The sequence below is a fragment of the Protomyctophum parallelum genome, assembly GCF_964188405.1.
Source record: "Protomyctophum parallelum genome assembly, chromosome: 20".
Classification (NCBI taxonomy): domain Eukaryota; kingdom Metazoa; phylum Chordata; class Actinopteri; order Myctophiformes; family Myctophidae; genus Protomyctophum; species Protomyctophum parallelum.
Genome location: NC_139718.1, coordinates 7167438 through 7190491, shown reverse-complemented (window position 1 = coordinate 7190491; position 23054 = coordinate 7167438). Strand labels below are relative to the sequence as shown.

The 23054-nt window shown below is 43.3% G+C and overlaps 1 protein-coding gene across 3 annotated transcripts in view; it reads right to left on the bottom strand.

Moving 5' to 3' along the window:
• Positions 1-21429, bottom strand: part of setd3 (SET domain containing 3, actin histidine methyltransferase) — a 50710-nt gene extending 29281 nt beyond the window's left edge. For all 3 annotated transcript variants that reach the window (XM_083791391.1, XM_083791392.1, XM_083791393.1), the window contains exons 1-7: positions 21306-21429; positions 10556-10741; positions 9123-9215; positions 7632-7780; positions 5742-5814; positions 5031-5215; positions 4404-4475 (exon numbers count right to left, since the gene is read on the bottom strand). In XM_083791391.1, coding sequence (XP_083647517.1) covers positions 4404-4475; positions 5031-5215; positions 5742-5814; positions 7632-7780; positions 9123-9215; positions 10556-10661 — 678 coding nt within the window. In that variant the 5' untranslated portion in view covers positions 10662-10741; positions 21306-21429. The remainder of the gene's footprint in view (positions 1-4403; positions 4476-5030; positions 5216-5741; positions 5815-7631; positions 7781-9122; positions 9216-10555; positions 10742-21305) is intronic.
• Between the last annotated feature and the right edge of the window lie 1625 nt (positions 21430-23054).

The following is a 23054-nucleotide window of genomic DNA, read 5'->3' as shown; positions in this document are numbered from 1 at the left end:
AGAGAGAGAGAGAGAGAGAGAGAGAGAGAGAGAGAGAGGGGTTGACATTGACAGTAGTCATTACACTGCCCCCGCCAAAAAATGAAGAAGAAAAAGGGGGAAAAAGAACGATAGAGGAGGGGGAGGTAGGGTGTGATGGGGGGGGGGGGTTAGAGATAAGAAAATAAAAGGGGGAGAGAGGGAGCCAGAAGGAAGGAGGAAGAGATGAAGGGACGAGAAGGGTGGAAAGAAATGCAAAGGTGAGGAGGAGGAGGAGGAGGAGGAGGAGGAGGGACAGAACAGAGAGATGGAGAGGAGGAGGAGGAGGAGGGAGACGGGGGTGAAATGGAAGGGGAGATGTAGCGAAGACGTGGGGACAGGACACTGACACACACACACACACACACACACACACACACACACACACACACACACACACACACACACACACACACACACACACACACACACACACACACACACACACACACACACATCTCAAGCCAAGCGCAGAGGAGAGCTCAAAGGAATGAAGGGAGGCGGGGGGGCTTAACCTGTCACACGTTTCGCCGTTCAACCCCGGCGCCACTCGGTCATGCGAGCGAAGGTTTCATCTGGGTATATAATACCTCTCTGTTGTGTTACCCAGTGCATCTTAAAGGGGATTGTGACATAAAACTAAATAGTTTTTGTAATTGTTCTTAAAAAAAGTGTTTTGTTTTCTGAGCTCAATTGCACCCAAAAAAAACCCAGAACTTTTAACATTCAGTAGATGTTCTGTGGTCTGGGGGTTTTCTGGCTCAAACAAGTGCTACGATTTTCCTGCCGTTTGTGATGTCACAGCCTGCAAACCCCATATTATATCAATGGGATTGGCCACCGTTTTGCTTTTGTTTTCATTGCAGCTCAAAAGACTTCCAACCCCAGAGAAAACTCCAGACCACTGAAAATCTACTGAATGTTCAAAGTTCAGGGGTTTTTGGGGTGTGATTGAGGTCATAAAACCTAAAAGAAAAACAAAAAAATAAAGAAATAAAAGGAAAATGAATGTCATGAAACCTTTGAACATGCAGAGGACCCCGACCCCCATTGAACATGTTGTACTACCAGGGAAGTTCAATACAGCAACGCATTGATACACAACAAAACACTGTGCAATTTGTACTTTTGGACACTTAAAAAGTATTCAGTTTGTCAACCACTACTGTACTGTATCTCACCAATATTATCCCATTCTGAACGGGCACCCATTTTGGTGTCAGCATCATGTTATGCTTTCGCTATTGAAAAATAGCAGATCTACAAGCTCATATCGCGCCACCGAGTGGCACGATACGAGCTTGTAGGTCTGCTATTTTTGAAAAATTGAAGACACTTTTAGAATCTGATCTCAGGTCAGAATGGGTTAAAATCAGTGTTGGCTTCAGAGAACCCACCACCACTGCCACCTTGTGGACGCCCAGTGACAATGACAATGTGCGGGAGGTCAAATACGTTTTCAGAAACTCTAATAAATGGAAATACTGTTTGTCCAACATATTCGGCTGAAAACTGATGAAAGTGGTAGAGGTTGAAGTGAATATGCACAATTGCACATACTACCAGTAAATGGTAAATAGTGCATTTATATAGCGCCTTTGTCCAAGGCGCTTTACAAAGACTGTGGCATTACATTCACACATACATTCATACACCGATGACAGAGGAAACCATGCAAGGCATCAACCTGCACATCGGGAGCAATCAGGGGTTCAGAGTCTTGCTCAAGGACACTTCGAAAGGCACTGACTCTGGGGGAGCCCGGGTTCGAACTAGGAACCTTGTTCTCCCGCTATGCCACAATAATATGAAATGCCCTACCAACAGCCATGAAGAAATGTGAATACCTGCTTTCAAAGCCACTGTAAAAGAACACTTACAGATGGCCGCCAATTCGGAACTGGTCATATCGCGGGCGTGCCGTGTTCAATTAAGGAAGAGGACGAACGCAGACTTTATTCATTTATTTAATACTTAGCGCGGTTGTGTGCACTTGACTTTGCGGGGGATTGTTTATTGTTTTGTCTGTTGTGAACGTTGTAGCGCAGGACCAGTGGCGTGCACAGACATTTAGAGGGGCAGGTGCTCAAGTGAAAAAAAGGGCACCTTGTGCAGCTCATTTTGGGGTGGGAACCCATTTTGGTGCTTCAGCTATTGAAAAATAGCAGATCTACAAGCTCATAGCGCGACACCGAGTGGCGCGCTACGAGCTTGTAGGTCTGCTATTTTTTTATCGAAGAACCACTGACATAGAAACATAGCTTTAGATTGTGGGGGCCTAAATAATATAGTAGAAGCGTTTATCAAGATTTGATCAACGTCAACATGGTCCACACACTACAAATATAGAAAATAAATAAAACTTTTTTTATTATTTTTAAGAGCACATTGCCAAAAGGGCAGGGGGTGCTCTAGCACCCCCTAGTGTCTATCTGTGCACGCCACTGCGCAGGACGCTACAGAGAGCGTCGGGGCGGGAGGGGTTTTGAAAGAGAATTGTTTGTCGATTTCAGTTTGTCCGCCTGTTTATTTATTTTAGAGCGACAGGGACAGACGCACTTTATCAAGTGCTTGGTTTGATTGTACACAGTTCGTTTGACAATACACTTTTGCCGCATCTCTATATAAATAATTTAAACTATATTCCTATGATCCTGTTGTTTATTATTCCTTAGTTAATATTTTGCCTTAAGACACGAAGGGCGATTGTTACAGGTCACAAAGGGCGATTTGTAAAGTCAACCCGCCAGGACCGCCAGAAATGGCTCTGGCCATGGCTCAAATGAGTCAATTGATTGCCATGGCAACCCCAGCCTATGCTTGATTTGACAAATTAACTTATTGTCCCGCTTCCTGGGAAATCATGTATTTTTTTTTGGTTAAAAAAGGCCCTATACGGTACAAGGTTTCCACCCAACAGCAAGGAGATGTGCAAGAAATCAAGTGACATGCCTTTGCACAGTGCAACACTAGCCAAATGTCTCCCCCTGCCGGTCAGGTTGCGGTACTGCACACGCACAGGTTCCACTGCCCCCTCTGTGTGTCATTGCTGGCTTATCAGGGGGGAAAAGTGTGAAATTGAGTTCAAGAGGCCACTTTGCTGTTCACACTCTCTCTCTCTTCCTCCCTCACCAAACGTCTTAACCCATTCTGAACGGGCACCCATTTTGGTGTCGGCATCATGTTATGCTTTAGCTATTTAAAAATAGCAGATCTACAAGCTCATATCGCGCCACCGAGTGGCGCGCTACGAGCTTGTAGGTCTGCTATTTTTGAAAAATCGAAGAGCGACTGACATTTTTAGAATCTGATCTCAGGTCAGAATGGGTTAATCAGACCAGTGTGTGTCCGGCGGAAACCTCATATGAATCTGATCTCAGGTCAGAATGGGTTAACTTGATTTCTTTGGCCGGACATGACACCACGGCTGACAGGTAGGGGCGAGAGGCAAGACACAGAGACGAGACAATGGAGAGAGAGGGGCAAGACACAGACGACACCAGAGAGAGAGAGAGAGAGAGAGAGAGAGAGAGAGAGAGAGAGAGAGAGAGAGAGAGAGAGAGAGAGAGAGAGAGAGAGAGAGCAATCGCATCAAATAGCGTGGTCATGTCCAGTCGCAAAGCACACGGCACATCTCTCTCCGGTAATAAAGGGCGCACCCGTACTTTTACCCGTGCCTGCCGGCCAAGTATACGCGTGTGAACGCGCTGTGCCTGAATCATCCCTCATTACATTATATGAATAACGTGACATTTATTTATAGGCCCTTACACCTCAAAAATAGCCACTCTAGTCTACAGCAGGTTGCGGACGCGTCACGCGATCGACACTTCTATTACTTTCGGTGCAGGACTTGCCAGATTTGTAGCCTAAATTCAAAGTTCTCTTTATGGTCTGCAACCAAGGTAGTAAAAATGAGAAAAAGGCCGCACACTCATAGCCGTGCGTGCGTGTGTGCATGCCTGCCTGAGTGCCTGCCTGCGTGAGTGCCTGCGTGCTAGCCTGGTTAATAAACCAGACCGAATCAGCCGTTGGCAAAAATAAATTGCCTGCCGGCGGATTTCGGTCTGGAGAGGCTCAATTGTACGCCCATTTCCTACACCAGAGAATGTGGGCGGCCAATCGGGACACGGTATGCAATATGGGCGGGCTTTGGTACAGTGACTTTCAATGCTTGAGACCTTTGACTGACAGTAGCTCTGACCAATTGTGTCAAAGAGAAAATGTTTCCCTGGAAATGAAATCCAAGCTGAGCCTCCCCAGACTAATATCCCGCGGTCCGTGCGATATTAGTCTGGTTTATTAACCAGGCTACTCTTTATGGTCTGCAACCAAGGTAGTAAAAATAAGAAAAAGGCTGCGTGCGTGCGTGCGTGCCAACCCACCTGCACCACCTTGTAGAAGTAGGCGTACTGCCTCGCCGTGTTCTTGTACTGGCTCAGCACGTCCTGCAGCACCTGTAGCGTGCAGCAGAGGGCGCTCACAATTAGTGCATGATCGCCTGATCGCAATTATTTGACAACCATGCGAAAATATATTATTATTATTATTATATTATCTCAAATAGTGTCTAAAATTATGTCCATCGTTTTTCCATGTTGAAAAAAATAACACGTGACAACGTGTCACTTTGTGACGCGTCGTGAAGCCATTTCCATTATTTAGATTTTTTTTTGTGGGGAAATTAATAAAAATGATTCAATGTCTTCTAAATCCTGACAGTTTTCTGAAAAACCCTATGTTTCTATGTCAGTGGTTCTCAAAGGTTTTCATGTCAAGGACCCCAAAGGTTATGTATTTGGCCGTGGACCCCCATCTGAAAATCCAGGGACCTCCCCAGAAGCAAAGATTTGAGTTAAAAACATATTTGAAATATACGTTCAAAAATGTGCACGTTTTCACGATTTGTCAAAAATAGCAGACCTGCTATTTTTCAATAGCTAAAGTATAACATAATGCTTAAAACACCAAAAGGGGTTAAACGGGTTGTAACGGTGTTAACGGGGCCCTACCTGCGTGCCCAGCAGGTGGCGCACCTCCTCCTCGTGGTAGTAGAGGGGCGTGCTGTACTCCAGCGGCAGGCTCTTGATGTAGGGCAGCCAATGGGAGGCCGGGTCGGCCCGCTCACACAGCAGGTGCAGAGCCAGCGTCACGTTGCCCATGGCCTGCAGGATCCGGTCCTGGCTGTACAGGGGACCTGGGGGGGGGGGGGGGGGCACATGGTTAGCCCATTCTGACCTGAGATCAGATTCATACGAGGTTTCCACTGGACACACACTGGTCTGATTAACCCATTCTGACCTGCGATCAGATTCTAAAAATGTCAGTTGTTCTTCGATTTTTCAAAAATAGCAGACCTACAAGCTCGTAGCGCGCCACTCGGTGGCGCGCTATGAGCTTGTAGATCTGCTATTTTTCAATAGCTAAAGCATAACATGATGCCAACACCAAAATGGGTTCCCGTTCAGAATGGGTTAAGTGGTTCCCAAGCTTTTTCATGTCAAGGACCCCCAAATTGACACTCATTAGCCCCAGCGGACCCCCGTGAGCAGAAGATTTTTTTTATGGCTCTAGCAGTGATTCTCAACCCATTTAATTTCAGACAAGGAGACCCCAGTTTGACATGCATTCGGCTACGGACCCCCATTTAATCTCTATCTGAGGCCCCAATTTATATTGTAAAATCAATGTTAATTTAACTCAGTCAATATAGCAATGCTCACCCAGGACAGAGTTCTTGGCTGACTCCACGGTCATCAGCATCTTCCTGGGGATCCACAGGAACAGCTCTTCTGCCTGCGCGCGCACGCACACACACGCATGCACACACACACACACACACACACACACACACACACACACACACGCACACACACACAGACGTTTGTATCAGTGTTGTTTTCGTCGACGAAAAATGTTCGTCGACTACCTTTTTTCACTTTCGAAAACTACATGGAAACTAAATGAAAACTAAGCTATGGTGACTAAAACTATGACTAAATATACTGTCGATTTTGTCAACAAATAAAAACTAGACTAAAATGTTAGGAAGGGACTAGTGGACAAGAGATCCAGTATTTACACTTGGTTGCATGCTGAAAATAGCAGATCTACAAGCACAAAACGCGTCGTGTGTAAAATAAATTTTAGTTGACTAAATTAACTGTCGACACAAATCTTATAATTATAATTTAGTCGACTGAAACTAGACTAAACACTAAAAGATGCCAGGTGACTAAAATGTGACTAAAACTAAAATAGAAATGTGTTGTTTTTCGGTGCACGACAACCGAGAGCCATTCATGCAGTGGTGAAGGGTGCAATCTAACTCAACCAATAAAAACCCTGAAAATGTCGAGATATCTCGTCGATGTGTTAACACTCCGATCGGCATAAAACGGAGGTCTCCGTCCTATCAAATAATCCTGCTCGTCGCCCAGGACGGAGGTTAACCGTTTCAGTTCGTAGGACGCATGAGGCCGTCATAAGGATCACGAAATATTAGTGCCTACGACGTCTGTGGACGTCCTAGCGACGTCCCAGCGACGCGGGGCGAGATGAGAATATTCCGAATTTTTCCTATTTTATTTTTTGGCATTTCGCTTTTCGCTTTCCATATGCTAACGCTCAGTGCAATAATAATAGTTAGCGCGGCGGAAAGAATGACTCGTATCTCCTAATCCAGGGCGCTCTCCGTGGTGATGAATGGATCGATATGCTGGCGCTTCATTTCTGCTCCTCATCCGTCTCTCCCGCAAAATATGAACGTTTTTTGGAGCGTAAAAAAAATAATTAAGATGATCGGGGATGTGAGGTCTCTTTGTAAAGTCAACTTTTTTTAGGAAAGTGTTTCCGGTTCATGGCTTTCAGAGTAAAAGCGATCAGACAACTCTGGCACCCCGGAGCTTCTATTTTGATGCACTTCCGGCACTAAATGTGTTTTAATCACAGGACGGAACATTAATGATATCATAACCGAGCGCAGCGCTCCACATTCAATGTCATTTCCGATTGGGACGTACTCCGTAAACCCCCTCCATGTTAGTGGATGAGAGGGAAATAAATCTTCAAACGTGAATAACTCTTGACCTAAATCAATCCGTCCAATTCTAACCAAAGATGTTTTTTTTGACGGCCCATCGTGGTCCCGTCACTAGTCACGTTAGAAGTAATCATACTTCCCGTTGTCGTCGATCGCCTCGGGGGAGTTTTGGCTACATCTAGCTACTTCTAGCTACATCCGAGATGGCGCCTTGTGCACCTCGAAATGGGCCCTTAAGAAACACATCGCTGGGCGTCCTGATTTAACCCGTTCTGTGCGGGAACCCCTTTTGGTGTCAGCATTACGTTATGCTTTAGCTATTTAAAAATAGCAGATCTACAAGCTCATAGCGCGCCACCGAGTGGCGCGCTACGAGCTTGTAGGTCTGCTATTTTTGAAAAATCGAAGAACGACTGACATTTTTTTTGAGAATCTGATCTCAGGTCAGAATGGGTTAATCAGACCAGTGTGTGTCCAGTGGAAAGTAAACCTCGTATGAATCTGATCTCAGGTCAGAATGGGTTAATGGGTTCTGGGTGCTAACTGCCCAGCGGGCCGGTGTTTGTCCCACCTTGATGTCCTTGGTGGCGCGGAGGCCGTAGCCCTCGTCTCCGAAGCAGGCGATCTGGAAGCCCTCGCAGGACGCCCCGCAGTCTGAAGCCCAGGTCATCAGCTCTGGGAACGAGTCCTCCCGGCTGCCCTCGAACTGCACCGAGATGCCTGGGCACAACACGCACATCTGGGGTTAACCATTACTTGGATAAAGGTATCGACGCTGCAACAACGGGGCGGCGGTGGCTCAGGGGTAGAGTGCCTGGATGGTAACCGTAAGGTTGCCAGTTCGAACCCGGGCTCCCCCAGAGTTACTGTCGAAGTGTCCTTGAGCAAGACACTGAACCCCTAATTGCTCCCGATGTGCTAGTTGGTGCCTTGCATGGTTTCCGCTGCCATCGGTGTATGAATGTGTGTGTGAATGGGTGAATGTAATGCACAATCTCTGTAAAGCGCCTTGGATAAAGGCGCTATATAAATGCACCATTTACCATTTACCATTTAACAACCCCTAAAACATGATTGTGTGTGTGTGTGTGTGTGTGTGTGTGTGTGTGTGTGTGTGTGTGTGTGTGTGTGTGTTAAGGCTGCAACGATTCATCGATTACCGTAATCATAATCGAATCGATTATTCACTTAGTGGTCAACTAATTTGGTAATCGATTAATCGAATCGGCAACTAATCACTAGTTTTTTTATTTCCCACTTAGCCATAGTTTTTTCCAGTGTTAAGTACAACTAAACTAAAGAGGAGTGAGCCATCTCTCTTCCCTTACAATCTGATGATAGTTGCTCATGCACATGCAAAGCAAAATATGACACATAACGATTATAGTATCAAGTACAAAACGTATGGCTTGAATATTTATTTTTAAATTACCTATTTGAGTTCAGAAGAGTACTGTTCCTGCTAGACTGACACATGTGCAGCTATTCTTTAATCAAATGTATGCAGTCAGACTAAGCCTAAAGACACCATGAGTTGCTTTAATACATTTTAATTTAGTTTGTCTTTTATTTGAATAGCAACCAAATAAGCAGCTAATCAAATCTAATCTAATCTAAAATAACCTAAAATATATTTTTAAGGTGATAGCTAAATAAGTGTCATAATCCGATTAATCGTTTAACCCATTTTGACCGGGCACCCATTTTGGTGTTAGCATCATGTTATGCTTTAGCTATTGAAAAATAGCAGATCTACAAGCTCATATCGCGCCACCGAGTGGCGCGATACGAGCTTGTAGGTCTGCTATTTTTGAAAAATCGAAGAGCGACTGACATTTTTAGAATCTGATCTCAGGTCAGAATGGGTTCATCAGACCAGTGTGTCTCCGGCGGAAACCTCGTATGAATCTGATCTCAGGTCAGAATGGGTTAATTAATCGGCAGATGAATCGATTATGAAAATAATCGTTAGTTGCAGCCCTAGTGTGTGTGTGTGTGTGTGTGTGTGTGTGTGTGTGTGTGTGTGTGTGTGTGTGTGTGTGTGTGTGCGTGCTCTGCTCACCTTTCTGTTTTTTCCGGATCTTCTCAACCAGAGCTCGTATCTGGATGTACTCCTCCCACTCTTTGCCTCCGGGGGGCGCTGTGCTGCTGCATTCTACCAGGACGGACACACACACACACACACACACACACACACACACACACACACACACACACACACACACACACACACACACACACACACACACACACACACACACACACACACACACACACACACACACACACACACACACACAACAGATGAGAGATAAGCTGCATGTTTTTGAGTAGTGCTGGCCACTCCTATACGCAGCAATGTGTGTGTGTCTGTCTGTGTGTGTCTGAGCACGAAAATAGCGTTTTCTTTTTTCATCACCAAGTCTCACTGTGCACACACATGCACGCAGGCACGTGCACACACACTAGGGTATTCATTAAACAAATTGATGCATCAATTCCATTATTCAATTCAATTCAATGGGCTTTATTGGCATGAGAAAACATATGTTTACATTGCCAAAGCAGAAAGAACAATACAGCAATACAATCAAAACAACAATTATGTACTTTGAAGGTCAGGATCTTCAATAGATCAACTTCTATGTACCAAGATCACTCGATGCAGGTATAGCGCAGGAATATACACAATGATTAGTCACTAGTCGACTAACACTAGTCGATTCAGATTAGGAGAAGTCGAAAGTAAAAAAGAAATAATAATAAAAATATTTTTTTTTTTTCAAAAACTAAAATCTTAAATTACTGTCAAAACTGTCAACACTGGCACGTATTCCAGGTGACTAAAATGTGACTAGTAAAAACTAAATGAAAACTATTCTATGACTATGACTAAAACTTAAAATCTGTCAAAATCAACACTGGCACGCGTGCACTGTGGCCTCTTATCTGTCCATGTGTAGCCCAACACACACCGGCTCCGCCCGACGAGGCGTGACGCGTTGCCGCGCGGCACCGCCTGGAAAATAGAACTGGTTCTATCGGCGCGCCAGGCGAGGCGCCAGCGCCCGTCGGACGCCGCCGGTGTGCGATAGGTTCATTGAAAATAATGGAGGCGGCTGTTTTGACACGCGGCGGTCGCAGACGGTGTGTGATGGGTTTATGTTTCAACCTACTCTGTAGGAGCTCAGATGAGGTTCATCATCTCTTTAACTCTTATCTGTCCATGTGTGTTTCAACCTACTCTGTAGGAGCTCAGAGATGAGGTTCTTTAACTCGTATCGGTCCATGTGTGTTTCAACCTACTCTGTAGGAGCTCAGAGATGAGGTTCATCATCTCTTATCTGTCCATGTGTGTTTCAACCTACTCTGTAGGAGCTCAGAGATGAGGTTCTTTAACTCGTATCGGTCCATGTGTGTTTCAACCTACTCTGTAGGAGCTCAGAGATGAGGTTCATCATTTCTTTGTATCTGTCCATGTGTGTTTCAACCTACTCTGTAGGAGCTCAGAGATGAGGTTCATCATCTCTTTGGGGGAGACGACGGCCGTGGCGCCCGTCCCCGACGACCTCTGAGTCTTCACGCGACTCTTCTTTCCCATGGCTGGGCTGGACGCTGGTGTGTGGATGGATGGATGGATGGATGGGTGGATGGATGGATGCAGCTGCAACACAACAGGCCCTGTGGACAACAGGGATGGGACGAAAATAGTTATTTATATCGGCGTGACCAAAGAACGCGCACAACAATCGTATGGGAGAGATTTAACCCATTCTGGATGGGAATTAACCCCTTTTTGGTGTTTTAACCCATTTAGGCCTGACGTCAAAATTTAAAAAAAAAAGTTCGCTCTGAAAGAATATATATTCAAAGATGTGTGCCGCATTTTCACGATTTTTCAAAAATAGCAGACCTACAAGCTCATAGCGCGCCACTTTGTAGATCTGCTATTTTTCAATAGCTAAAGTATAACATAATGCTTAATTAAAACACCAAAAGGGGTTCTCATCCATTATGGGTTAAGCATTATGTTATAGTTTAGCTATTAAAAAAATGGCAGATCTACAAGCTCATGGGCTAGCGCAAATGTGGCGCAAATATTTGAATATATTTTCTTTCAGAGCGAATGTTTTTAACTCAAATCTTTGCTTCTGTGGGGTCGGCCGGAACAACATATTTTCAGATGGGGGGGGGGTCCGTGGCCAAATACAGATAATTCTGACATGAAAAAGAGTTGAGCACCACTGACCTAGAAGAAACATTATTATTTGTTTGTTATTGTTATTCAGAAAACTTTTAGGATTTAGAAGCCATGTTTTTAGAATCGACCTCAGCGGGTCTAAATGGGTTAAACGATGTTACACGAGAGAGGGTGTTCTTTATCGTCATTAATGCACGCATGTCGCATGCGATGCTGCAGGAGTTCCGAAAGACATCGCAGAAGTTCAGCAGTCGCAATTATACAACGGTTACCCTTAAAACTAAGATAATCGCTAAAACAATCATATTCTTTTGAATGACAGATGTAGCCACTATGATCACAAATGTCAGCTGCCATTCAGAACAGAGCGGCTGGTTTATTTGTTTGGTGTTCCTTAGCGCTCGTTTAAGCACGGCTATCAGATTGCTAATCAGATTGCTTCCTCGAAACGATAATTTATAATATAATTTATCGTGTAATTGTGTCACACACTACGAATTAGCTTTTGAGTTGCAAATTCGGCCCCACTTAAACCCTCTATACTTGATTAAAAAAAACAATCTTTAAAGAAGAATGCATTTGGTTTCGGTATGCAATTATTTCACTCTACACAAATGGGCCTCATCAGAGATTAAAATAGGGTGCATTTTGCATCCCAAAACGCAGTTTATAGTTAAGGGACGCAATAAAACAACGACCTCTGCATCCACGGGATGCACTACTGTACTGTTTTTTATTCTAGTTTTATTTTGCTAGCTTTAGTTATAATAATAAGTTCTTCTTCTGTTTTCTAAATGAATATAACCACATTATAACCATATAAAATGAAATGCTGAGTTAAATGCTGCAATTTGTAAAAAAATTGCAAAATATGACTCGTAACGTCGTTGAAGTGGGACTCATAAAATGTCCCTGGGACTCATCTAAAAGACCATCCCTGCATCCCGGGACTCATTACATTGAATACCTATTTACATCACTGCCTCATTAATGCCATTTCTATTTATTTTTCGTTTATGCAGTATATGTACATCGCCACTAGAGGGAGCAAGAGACCAGGAGACATCAATGCTCATAAATAATACCATTAGTTAACGCAATTAGGTTGAACATATTAAAAATGGCTTTTTTAAATCCTAACCCATGTTTCTATATCAGTGGTGCTCAACATTTCATGTCAAGGACCCCAAAAATGTCATGTATTTGGCCACCGACCCCCATCTGAAAATATGTTGTTCAGGGACCCCCCCAGAAGCAAAGATTTGAGTTAAAAACATTCACTGTGAAAGAATATATATATATATTTATATTCAAAGATTTGCACCACATTTTTTATGATTTTTCAAAAATAACAGACCTACAAGCTCGTAGCGCTGCACCGATGGGCTTGTAGATCTGCCATTTTCCAATAGCTAAAGTATAACATAATTAGCTTGCAACATACAGTTTTCAGAAAACTGTTAGGATCAGGCAGCATTCAGGCTCATCCTCTGGTCTTCATTGGCTTTAACTTATAGGACGTAGGCTTAAGCCCAAACCACACTTAACACACCAGTTAATAATAATAATAATAATAATAATAATAATAATAGCACCTTTCATGACATGAAATGCAGCTCAAAGTGCTTTACAGAACAATGGAGAATAAAAGAAAAGCAAGGCAACAACATTAAAAAACAAGCAGTAATGCAGTACAGTGAGGACATGAAAAATAAAAAATAAAAGATCAATTAAAGGCAATGTTGTAGAAGTGGGTCTTGAGCTGAGCTTTAAAAATGTCTACAGAGGCTGTAGACATTTTTTTTGCAACTATAGTCGCAACTTTTAAGGTCAGCCACACCAATGCATCTCCTTGCAACTGCCATTGGGGATAATTGTAGCAAGTAGTTGCATGTTGATTATTTTGCCATGCAACCGACGAGTTGCATGGCAAAATCATCGGTGTGGGTTTGGGCTTAAGAAACAAAAGAGAAAGACTCAGACAGGGCTCTTTTATATCCATGTCAGGAAATTAATTGAGGGCGAGTAGGGAGGGAACAGTTATCATACTGTATCAATCATTTGGCCCGGAGTCTAATAGCATAACAACAGCCCATCCTGTTTTATTTCCAAGCCAACGCTTTGGCCTGTGGCTCTGACCAGTAATGCACACAATCAGCGAATAATACAAAATCAAAAGGAGTAATAGAAGTAGACCTAAATGCAACTTGGCATTTCTTTTCTGCTTTCATTCAGAGGAGAGTTCCGTTGGCCGAGACCCATTAAATATCACCATTTGTTCATAAATGTAACCAGTAAGACGCCTGAGGGCGAGAAGCACACAGCCGCCTGGGTGACGGGCAGACTGCTGGGCGAGCGCTGGCGCTTTGGCATGGGGGGGGGGGGTCAGACCAACATATGGAATGAATTCTGTCAACAATTAGAATGTCAGAACAGGTCAGCTCCATATATGGAGATCTAAGGGTGGCCGCGGGGACAGTGTCTCCGAGTGTACACTGCACAGGGTTTGATGAGGCCCAGGTAGGGCCGGGCCTTAATTTTCGGGCCTGGTGAGAACTCTAGTGTGGCAGCGGGGGCGGTGTCTTGGGTGTACAGGGTTTGATGAGGCCCAGGTAGGGCCGGGCCTTGATTTTCGGGCGTGTTGAGAACCCTAGTTTTCGCCGGGCTGCCGGCGAAAACTCAACCACACCACCAGGGGGCGCTTGTGTTAGTGTGATAGAGATGAGTTAAATGAATGGACAGGTATCAGTCGAAAGGGCGACATCGAAGAGGAAGGATGGATGGGGGAGGGGAGGTCAACATAATTATGGAACAGGTCAGCTACATATATGGAGATCTGAGGTCAGACGTAGAGTTGCTGGCCAATATTGATGACATCAGGGATCTCCATATATATGGGTATTCCCATAATATATGGGATTAATATTGATGACATCAGGGATCTCCATATATGGGCATTCCTATAATATATGGGCGTAATATTGATGACATCATCAGGGATCTCCATCCCTGATGATCTCACGTGATGTCACACCATATATGGTCATGCCTGGGGTGACCGACCAACCGACCGACTGACTGACTGAAAATTCACGATTTGCTAGTAAATGCGACTTGCAGTCGCAATACTAGTTTGGGTCCCAGGGAGACACAAATTCCTCTCTCGCTACCCAAATTCCTCTCTTGCTAAAACGGTTTGGGAACCGGGAGGCTAAGCCCTGTCTCTTTTGCACAGTCATAATGATGGCTCGAAATAGACACACACACGCGTGTCAAAGTCTCGTTTGCATGGACCTTAGACCAGGGGCCAATTGAATTTATCCCCCTCCTGGTGTTAGCAGGAGGCCTAATGGTGATCTCTGGTGTCTCCCTCCCTTGTTCCCCTGCTGTGAATGGGATCGTTTCTCAAATTACGCTATACTTGTGGGGACATTTGACCCTCACAAGTATAGTGTGTAGTAATAAAAGTGAGCATGCAACGCACGCGTCGCACACGCACACTCACGCGAGAACATCAATGTTTTTTAACAGCTTTTGAACTTTTGTCATTTTTAACCGTAACCTAAAGCCGGAAGCCGGATCTGATCTACACTACAAGTACACACGTTTGTTTTGGACAGTCGTTGTGTGTCAACATAACTGTCTACTAAGTCCACATCATGGTTGCAAGTAGTGAGCAAGTATTTGCAGTTGCAAGGAGTTGCATTGGTGTGTGTGGACTGGCCTTAACCCATTAAAACCAGGAAAGCAGCTGTGCCATTTTAGATTTCACTAGCGACATATGTTTAAAAACTCTTGGGATTTAGAACAGTGGTTTATCATTTTGGGGGGTCTTTCTTTGGCACGGAAAAGTTTGAGAACCACTCACTGATTTAGGCATTTGCAGAATAGGCCTCAGGTGGACAGAGAAATGTCCACTCAGGAGGGAAAAGGAGAAAAGAAACCACAATACTTTTTTTGTGCTTGTCCTCTGCAATGTGCTGACACTTTACTCTTTTACTGGGTGAGCTAACCTCCTGACATTTTATTCTAGTGCTTGAGGAGGGTTGGAGGAGTAGACAGCTGCACGCCGTGACATTCGGTGGCAGCACTTGTCACTTTCAGTCCCACAGACTCCCACTCACTAGTCCGTCTGCTAGACGGACAGCTGGCCAATCGACACGCTGGCCTGTCCTCTTACTTTCAAACTACTTGAACCCTAGAATCTCTTGTCGGCAAAGATGTGTCGTGTAGAGCAGTGGTTTGGCAATGTAAACGTATGTTTTCTCATGCCAATAAAGCCCTTTGAATTGAATTGAATTGGTTCCCAAACTTTTTCATGTCAAGGACCCCCAAATGGACATTTATTAGGCCGCGGACCCCCATTTGAAAAGAAATGCCAGACCCCCAGTTTGACATACTTATTAGTCTACACTACAGACCTCCATTTAATTGCATTTCTATCTCTGAGACCCCAATTTACATTGTAAAATCACTGTTAGTTTAAATGTACAAAGTGTACAAATGCGAGTTACATACAGAGTTACAGACCCATGAGGGTACATTTGGTTTCAAATTATCATTTAGCTGGGTCCCCCCTGGAACTCCCTGAAGTACCCCTGGGGGTCCCCGGACCCCACTTTGAGAACCACTGATTGTAGAGCAGTGGATTTCAACCAGTGGTCTGGGGGACCACCAGTGGTCCTTGAGAGGGTTCCAGGTGAACCAAATAAGACCCTTAGAGATCTTTAACTCTTGAGAGCGTAAAATGAAACCGAATGGTTTCATACGGGGCGGTCCATTTGGTTTCATGTTACACTCTCAAGAGTTACATTATGGTTATTAACATCTGCATTACTTAAGTTATTTTTGATCAAAAATAATGGAATGTTGCATGAACCTCCCAAACACTTTGTGTAGGGTGGGTATATGCTGGACAATTGTGGTGGTCCCCAGGTTGCTCTTAGTCAGGATGGTGGTCCCTGGGTCAAAATTAGTGATGCACCGAATATTCGGCCGCAGACAATATTCGGCAGAAAATGGCTAAAAATGCTTTTTCCGCCTATTCGGTTTCGGCTCAAATAGGCCGAAAATATATCACCGAACGAATAGTGTATGCAATTAATGCATTAAAAAGAGCCGAATAAATGTTTTATGGACCCATAATAGACTAGTGATTATTATTTAGATTAAGTTTTGCCATAACCATTTCATTTGTTTTTGGAACAAAATGCCTCAAATCATCCAATTGCCATCCAAGGCGTAAAAATTGGCTTATTATAGCGGCAACAGGAGGCCACAGCCTGACCTGCCCTACTGGAGACCTGTGCCCCGAGGAGCACTTTTTCTTGAGATTTGTTTTATTTATTGATTTTCTTTTTCCCATAAATCAATGCTACCTTTACATCTGTGTGTTGGTTGAAAAAATATTGAACCAATGAAAAGTATTAAAGAGCGCTGCGGACAGAACCTCTTAACTCCATTGAACTCTCAAACTGCGTGCCAAAGGAGCTAACTCCACCACCTCTCCCCCTCTCATGCAAGTAATTGTAGAAAGAATATATAAAGTCACAATACCAACTTTGATGAGGCAGTATTGCATTTTTTTTATATCATTTTTATCCCACGATTTTACAACCCATTTTTTCACTCAGTGTCAATCATCTATTGCAGGGGTTTTCAACTGACTATGAACCAGGGACCACCACCCTGACTGAGAATCAACCTGGGGACCATTGTTGTGTTGGGAGGGGGGATACCGTCGTGGTGTGGGGGAAATAAATTAACCTTCAATATTAAACTCTGTTCATTGTAACTTACTCTGTGAGTAAGCAGACACTTGCGGTTGATTATGGGCACATTTCTTTATAATGGTGACTCAACCAGGCAATCCGGTACGGTTTCCCTTGAGATTCTAACTCACTTTTCTGTGGAAGTTCTTGACATCAGACTTCCCAGTAACTGACGACATCGACATCATTTGTCACCAGATCATTTACTGCAATGTTTCTCAACTTGTGGTCAATACAATAAATTAAAATATGAATCTTCACTTTCCTACATTACTAAAGCATGGTCAGGGACCACATGCAACACCTTCACGGACCACCAGTGGTCCGCGGACCACCTGTTAAAAACCCATGATCTATTGTAATCTATTGACCTCATGCTTCCTTCTATGCATGGAGGAGTCAAAGCTGCTTCTTTTCACTTGACGGGGGAGAGGACGTAGCGCGTGGAAGGAACACGTTATTCTGACCAGTTCCTTTCCCTTCCATCAAGCGCCCCGACTGGCCAGGGGGAGGTAGTTTAGAGACCAGGATTTACTGCATGTTTTTTTGTGAGGGTACCTACCCTAGGGGACACGGGGAGAACATGCAAACTCCACACAGAAAGGCTCTTTCGTCATCTTAATTTCTTGGAAATGTATTTTTCTTCTTTTTTTTTGTTTTACATTTAGCAACACAAATGTTACAAATAGTTCTTGAGAAAGTTTGAGAACCACTGACTGCACTAAGTAAATAGGGTTGAAGTGGTTAAAGTCTGCAGGGGTTAGGCAATCAAGAGGTCACAAACTGCCGAATTTCAACCAATACCAATATCCACATTTTATCACACCTTTTGTGATAAACAGCAGGGATGTAACAGCAGGGCTTGCAGCTGCCCATTGCATACTCTAAAAGTTGCAATTATCTCCACCCACCTAGTGGGACTTGAACCGAATAAAAACTAATTTGATTTTATACCCGTGCCTGAACATAAAGCAATATGGCCTCCTTAGCTGTGGATACACAGCTATACTGTCAAATGGCTGTCCAATTCATTTTAGTTATGTTTTTGCTACAAGAGAGAGACTTCATGAGAGGTTTAAGTCAAGAACTTTGATGTTGTCGTTGATGTTGTGGTTTAAGATGACCTGTGTGCTTCTTTTAACCTTTTAGCTGTTTAGGTGATCACAGAATGTTTTAATTGTTTTATTCTTATTTTTCTTTCATATATTTCTGCTTGTAGCACTTTGAGATTTGTTTCAAATGTAAAGTGCGTTATAAAAGTTATTATTGTCCGTTTAAAGCCACATTTTGAACGTAGCAATGTTCAGCAACTACAGACAAAAGACAATCGTGTGAGAATAGTGATCTCAATTATTGTGGAGGAAAATCGAGATTCACATTTTAGCAAGAATCGTACAGCACTAAATACATGACTTGTGACTCTATATCTGTGCTCTGAAATCGCCTTAATTTGCCAGTGGAATAGGACTCAATTTCAGAAGGTGGAATGTTAACCCATTTAGACCCGAGGACGATTCTACAAATGTCTTCTAAATCCTGACAGTTTTCATTTTCATTTTCAACCCCCAGAATTATATGTAATTGACCAACGACCCCCCATCTAAAAAGTTCGCTCTGAAAGAATATATATTCCTAATTTGCGACACATTTATGATTTTTCAAAGAAAATAGCAGATCTACAAGCTCGTATCGTGGCACTCAGTGCCGAGCTATGAGATTGTAGATCTGCTATTTTTCAACAGCTAAAGTATAACATAATGCTTACAACACCAAAAGGGGTTCCTGTACTGAATGGGTTAAATAGAATTCTTGGTTAATGTATCACACACGAGTCAGTAGGTGATTGCAGACTGTACTCGAGTACAGTACTTTTGAGTAAATGCTATTTACAGTATGTACTTACTTCCCTTATTCAATGTAGGCAATGCCAAATGCCAATATTATTCTACACAGCAAGATCTCTGAAGCAAACTCATGCTCAGCTATTGTAGTTGATGATAAAACTAACTTATCCAGAATCCCGATACTACAAAACCACATGCACACAAACCCCTGAGACCTTTTCACCCAAGGAAATATCCATGCATGATAAAAAAAAGCACTCGCCTGCAAATCAATGACACGCTGACTGCAATGTGTGCACAGTGAGTCAGCTACAACTTTTCAAACTACACAATTCAAACCAAGCCATCCTGAAACTGGACAGTAGGCAATTAATTGAAGGTATATTGAAACTGAAATGTAGGACCAATAAACAACTTAATCTTGCTCATGTAGGTTAATTGAATAAGAAGCAGGTTTTTCTTTTCCATATTCACACACACACACACACAGTCACACACACACACACACACACACACACACACACACACACACACACACACACACACAACCAGGGTCTAAATGGTAGTGTAGGGAGGCCACCTGTAACAACCACACATGTTGCACCATTATATTGTAATGTATTAGCGAACTCTACCAAACAGATGTAATAGTTCTGTGAGTTCTGCAAAAATGTGGCGCAAATCTTTGAATATATATTCTTTCAGAGCGAACGTTTTTAACTCAAATCTTTGAATATATATTATTTCACAGCAAATCAAATCTTTGCTTCTGGTTTCAGATTGGGGTCGGCGGCCAATTACATATATTTTTGAGGGTACTTGACATGAAAATGCTTGAGAACCACTGACACAGAAACATAGGTTTTTCAAAGACATTTGTAGAATCGTTCTCAGGTCTAAATGGGCTAAGGGCCGATTCATACTCCTATTTTACCGCTGTAGTGCCGAAATGATTTTGGCTCGTCCGAAAATTTCAGTAGCACCGAAGAGCCGACTGTAGGACGGTACCCGCCCCCCCGAACCTCAAATGACATCACATTGTGGGCTCTACAGAGCCGAACCGACTTTTATTCGGCTCTAAAATAATAGTATGAATCGCGCCTAAGCCAGTGGTTCCCAACATTTTCAGGCCACAACCCCCCAAAAATAATCATAATTATTTGTCCTGACAAGCACTTGGAATTGTAGAAGTTGTGGGGTGCGGCATTCAATTATGTTTTGACTCAGTCCCACAGATACATTTTATATTGTGAAAATAGCAGATCTACAAGCCAATTGTCACTTTGCCACCCAAATCATGTGGTTCTCAAGTTGAGAACCACTGCTTTAGGGCACACAGCTAATGGTATCCTAACAAATACACAACAAAAACAAATCTACTCTGCCATCCACAGTAATAATTAGTTATGACCATACAATACATATGTCTGTCTCTCTATATATATATAATGTATAAAAGGTCTCTCTCTCTCTCTCAGCCAGAATAGTGTGCCATGCACTCCTCCTGGGGTTCTGGTCAAGTTATTTGTGTCTCTCTGTGGAGAACTATATCATCTTTCGTTCCACCCCCAGCAGGCCATGCATGTGTATACTGTATATGACTGACTGTACGTATGCTAGCGTTAGCATTAGGACAGGACAGTGGTAGTACAGTAGACTCTATGGGCATCACGCCCATCCAGCAGTACAATCTAATTGGAGCAGGAGCAGAGCAGCTCAGCAGAGAAGCAGGGCTTTGCTTATTAATGTTAGCACAACATATCAGAGAGAGAGGCTAGAGTCCGGGAGTCCCATCGCCCGGAGGGACGCTCAAAGGGGGGGGGGGGGTCGGTTGGCTTACTGCCATCTCCCAGGGTTGCCGGAGCAACGGTTATTTCATCTATTGATTGTAAAAGCAACGAAACCAACAGAAACAGTGTTTCTGATTCTGAAATCTGAACTATTTATTATTATTATTAGTAGTATTATTATTATTATTATTATTAGTATTATTATTATTATTAAGAGGCCTATTAACTCCTCGACCCCACAGCAGACCACTGTGAGCTTTGCTCTAAGACAGCAAAAACAAAATAGAGAAATGTTTATTTGATTATTTTATGTCAAATCATTTATTTTTATTTTTAAATAACGCCTTCAGATTGCTGCGGTTGTTTTGACAACCAAAGCTGGGCCAATCACAGCACTGGTGTCCGTCCGTCCGTCCGTCCGTCCGGCCGATGGGTTCGGACTCGTACGATTTAAAGGCTTTTTTTTTTTTTTTTTTTTTTAAGGTGGCTAGGCTAACCAGGCTAACAACTCTCAAAAGCTCAACCTACATAATATCACGTGTCTGTGCGCTATAGTTACGAGTCACGCGGTGCAGTCGCTACATTATATCCACGCGGCGCCATGTCGCTGTGAAACAAAGTAACGAGTGTTATTATTACCTTGTACTCAGTGTTGTTGTGTGTGTGTTTGTAGCGGTTCCTCTCAGTCTCCACTGTCTGCTCTATAATATCCAGCACTTGTCGTCTGTATCTCTCTCTCACTCTCTCTCTCTCTCTCTCTCTCTCTTCTCTTCTGACGTGCTGCACGTGAAACCTATCTTGACAAAGACCACGCCCTTCTTTGCCTCACGTGACGGAGCGCTGCGGCGCCGCCATTGGAGGACGAGTCGGGGGTTTGTTTGTTGCGGACAGAGCTTAAAGAGAGAGCGCTTTGATCTCGCCGCAAAGCGGGGGTGCTATAATGGGGCTATAGTTCCAAACATTAATTGGAACCAGTGTTGTTTTTGGCAGCAAATTTCTAATTTAGTTTTAGTCATAGTCTCTTGAATAGTTTTCACTTAGTTTTAGTCACATTTTAGTCACCTGGAATGTTCTAGTGTTTAGTCTAGTTTTAGTCGACTAAATGTCATAAGATTTTTAGTCGACTAAATCTACAGTTGATTTAGTCGTCTAAAATGTGTTTTGACAGGCCTTGATGTCGTTGTAATGACATATTTTACACTTTGGTTGCATGCTGAAAATAGCAGATCTGCAATCTTGCAACGCGTCGCAGCGCGACGCGTTGCAAGATTGTAGATCTGCTATTTTAGCATATAACTGGATCTCTTGTCCACTAGTCCCTTCCTAACATTTTAGTCTAGTTTTTATTTGTCGACAAAATTGTCAGTATATTTAGTCTTAGTCATCATAGATTCGTTTTTATTTAGTTTATATTTAGTTTTAGTCAGTGAAAAAAGGTAGTCGACGAAAAAAAAATCGTCTTAGTTTTAGTCGACGAAAACAACACTGATTGGAACTATATCCCATTGAGATAGAATGAGCACTTTCGCATTCCATTGTTACAACAATGGGAGTCAACGCTAGTCGGCTAGTGTCGCCACTCTCTTTAATACTAGATTACTCTGCTGTCTGTGTGCTGTTGCGGAATAGGTTGTGCGCTGGTTGGTGTATCACGTGAACCAAAACGAGCGCTCCCTCAGCCTCGCTCTCAAGTCTCAGGCTCAGCCAATGTGGGGGGTTCTTTTTTTTGTCTCGCATGAGCGATACACAGTACCCACCGTAAATAGCAGACCTACAAGCTCACAGGGTATCGCGGAAGCGACGCCTTTTTGGGCTTGTAAATCTGCTAATACTTGAAGCGCGCGGCACCGTCGTGCGACGCAGTTGGAGCTGTAGAACACGCCTATTATGAAGAAGAAGAAGAAGAAGCAGGAGAAAAACCCAAACACGTTTTATTTTTCCTCCCGGAGCTTCTGTTATATGTATTCTTCTTTCGTGTGCGTTATCATCATTTGAGTGTCCTTTTTTTTTCTATAGTTCTGGAGGTAGAACATTAAGTGCCGTATGCTTTGCCTGCCATGTGCAATAGTAACACATCAGTTGTTATTATAGAGGAATAGCAGCTGCAGTTAATCAAGGACCCCCCCCCCCCATCCATGGATGTGCATCCAGTGTTCATGTTCAGGAATTATTCCAATACAGGGTAGGCTATCTTGAATGAATTGAACACGGTGGACCCTATTGTAAACAAGTGTGATGGTGCTTTATGATGGTGTTGTGACACTGTCGTCCACAGTTAACAGTCTTTGTATTTGAGTTGTGCTTGAAATGTACTGTAATTCTCCAATCTGTTAATAAATGCTTCAATCAATCAATCAATCAATGTAATGCAAGTGTAATGCTTTATTG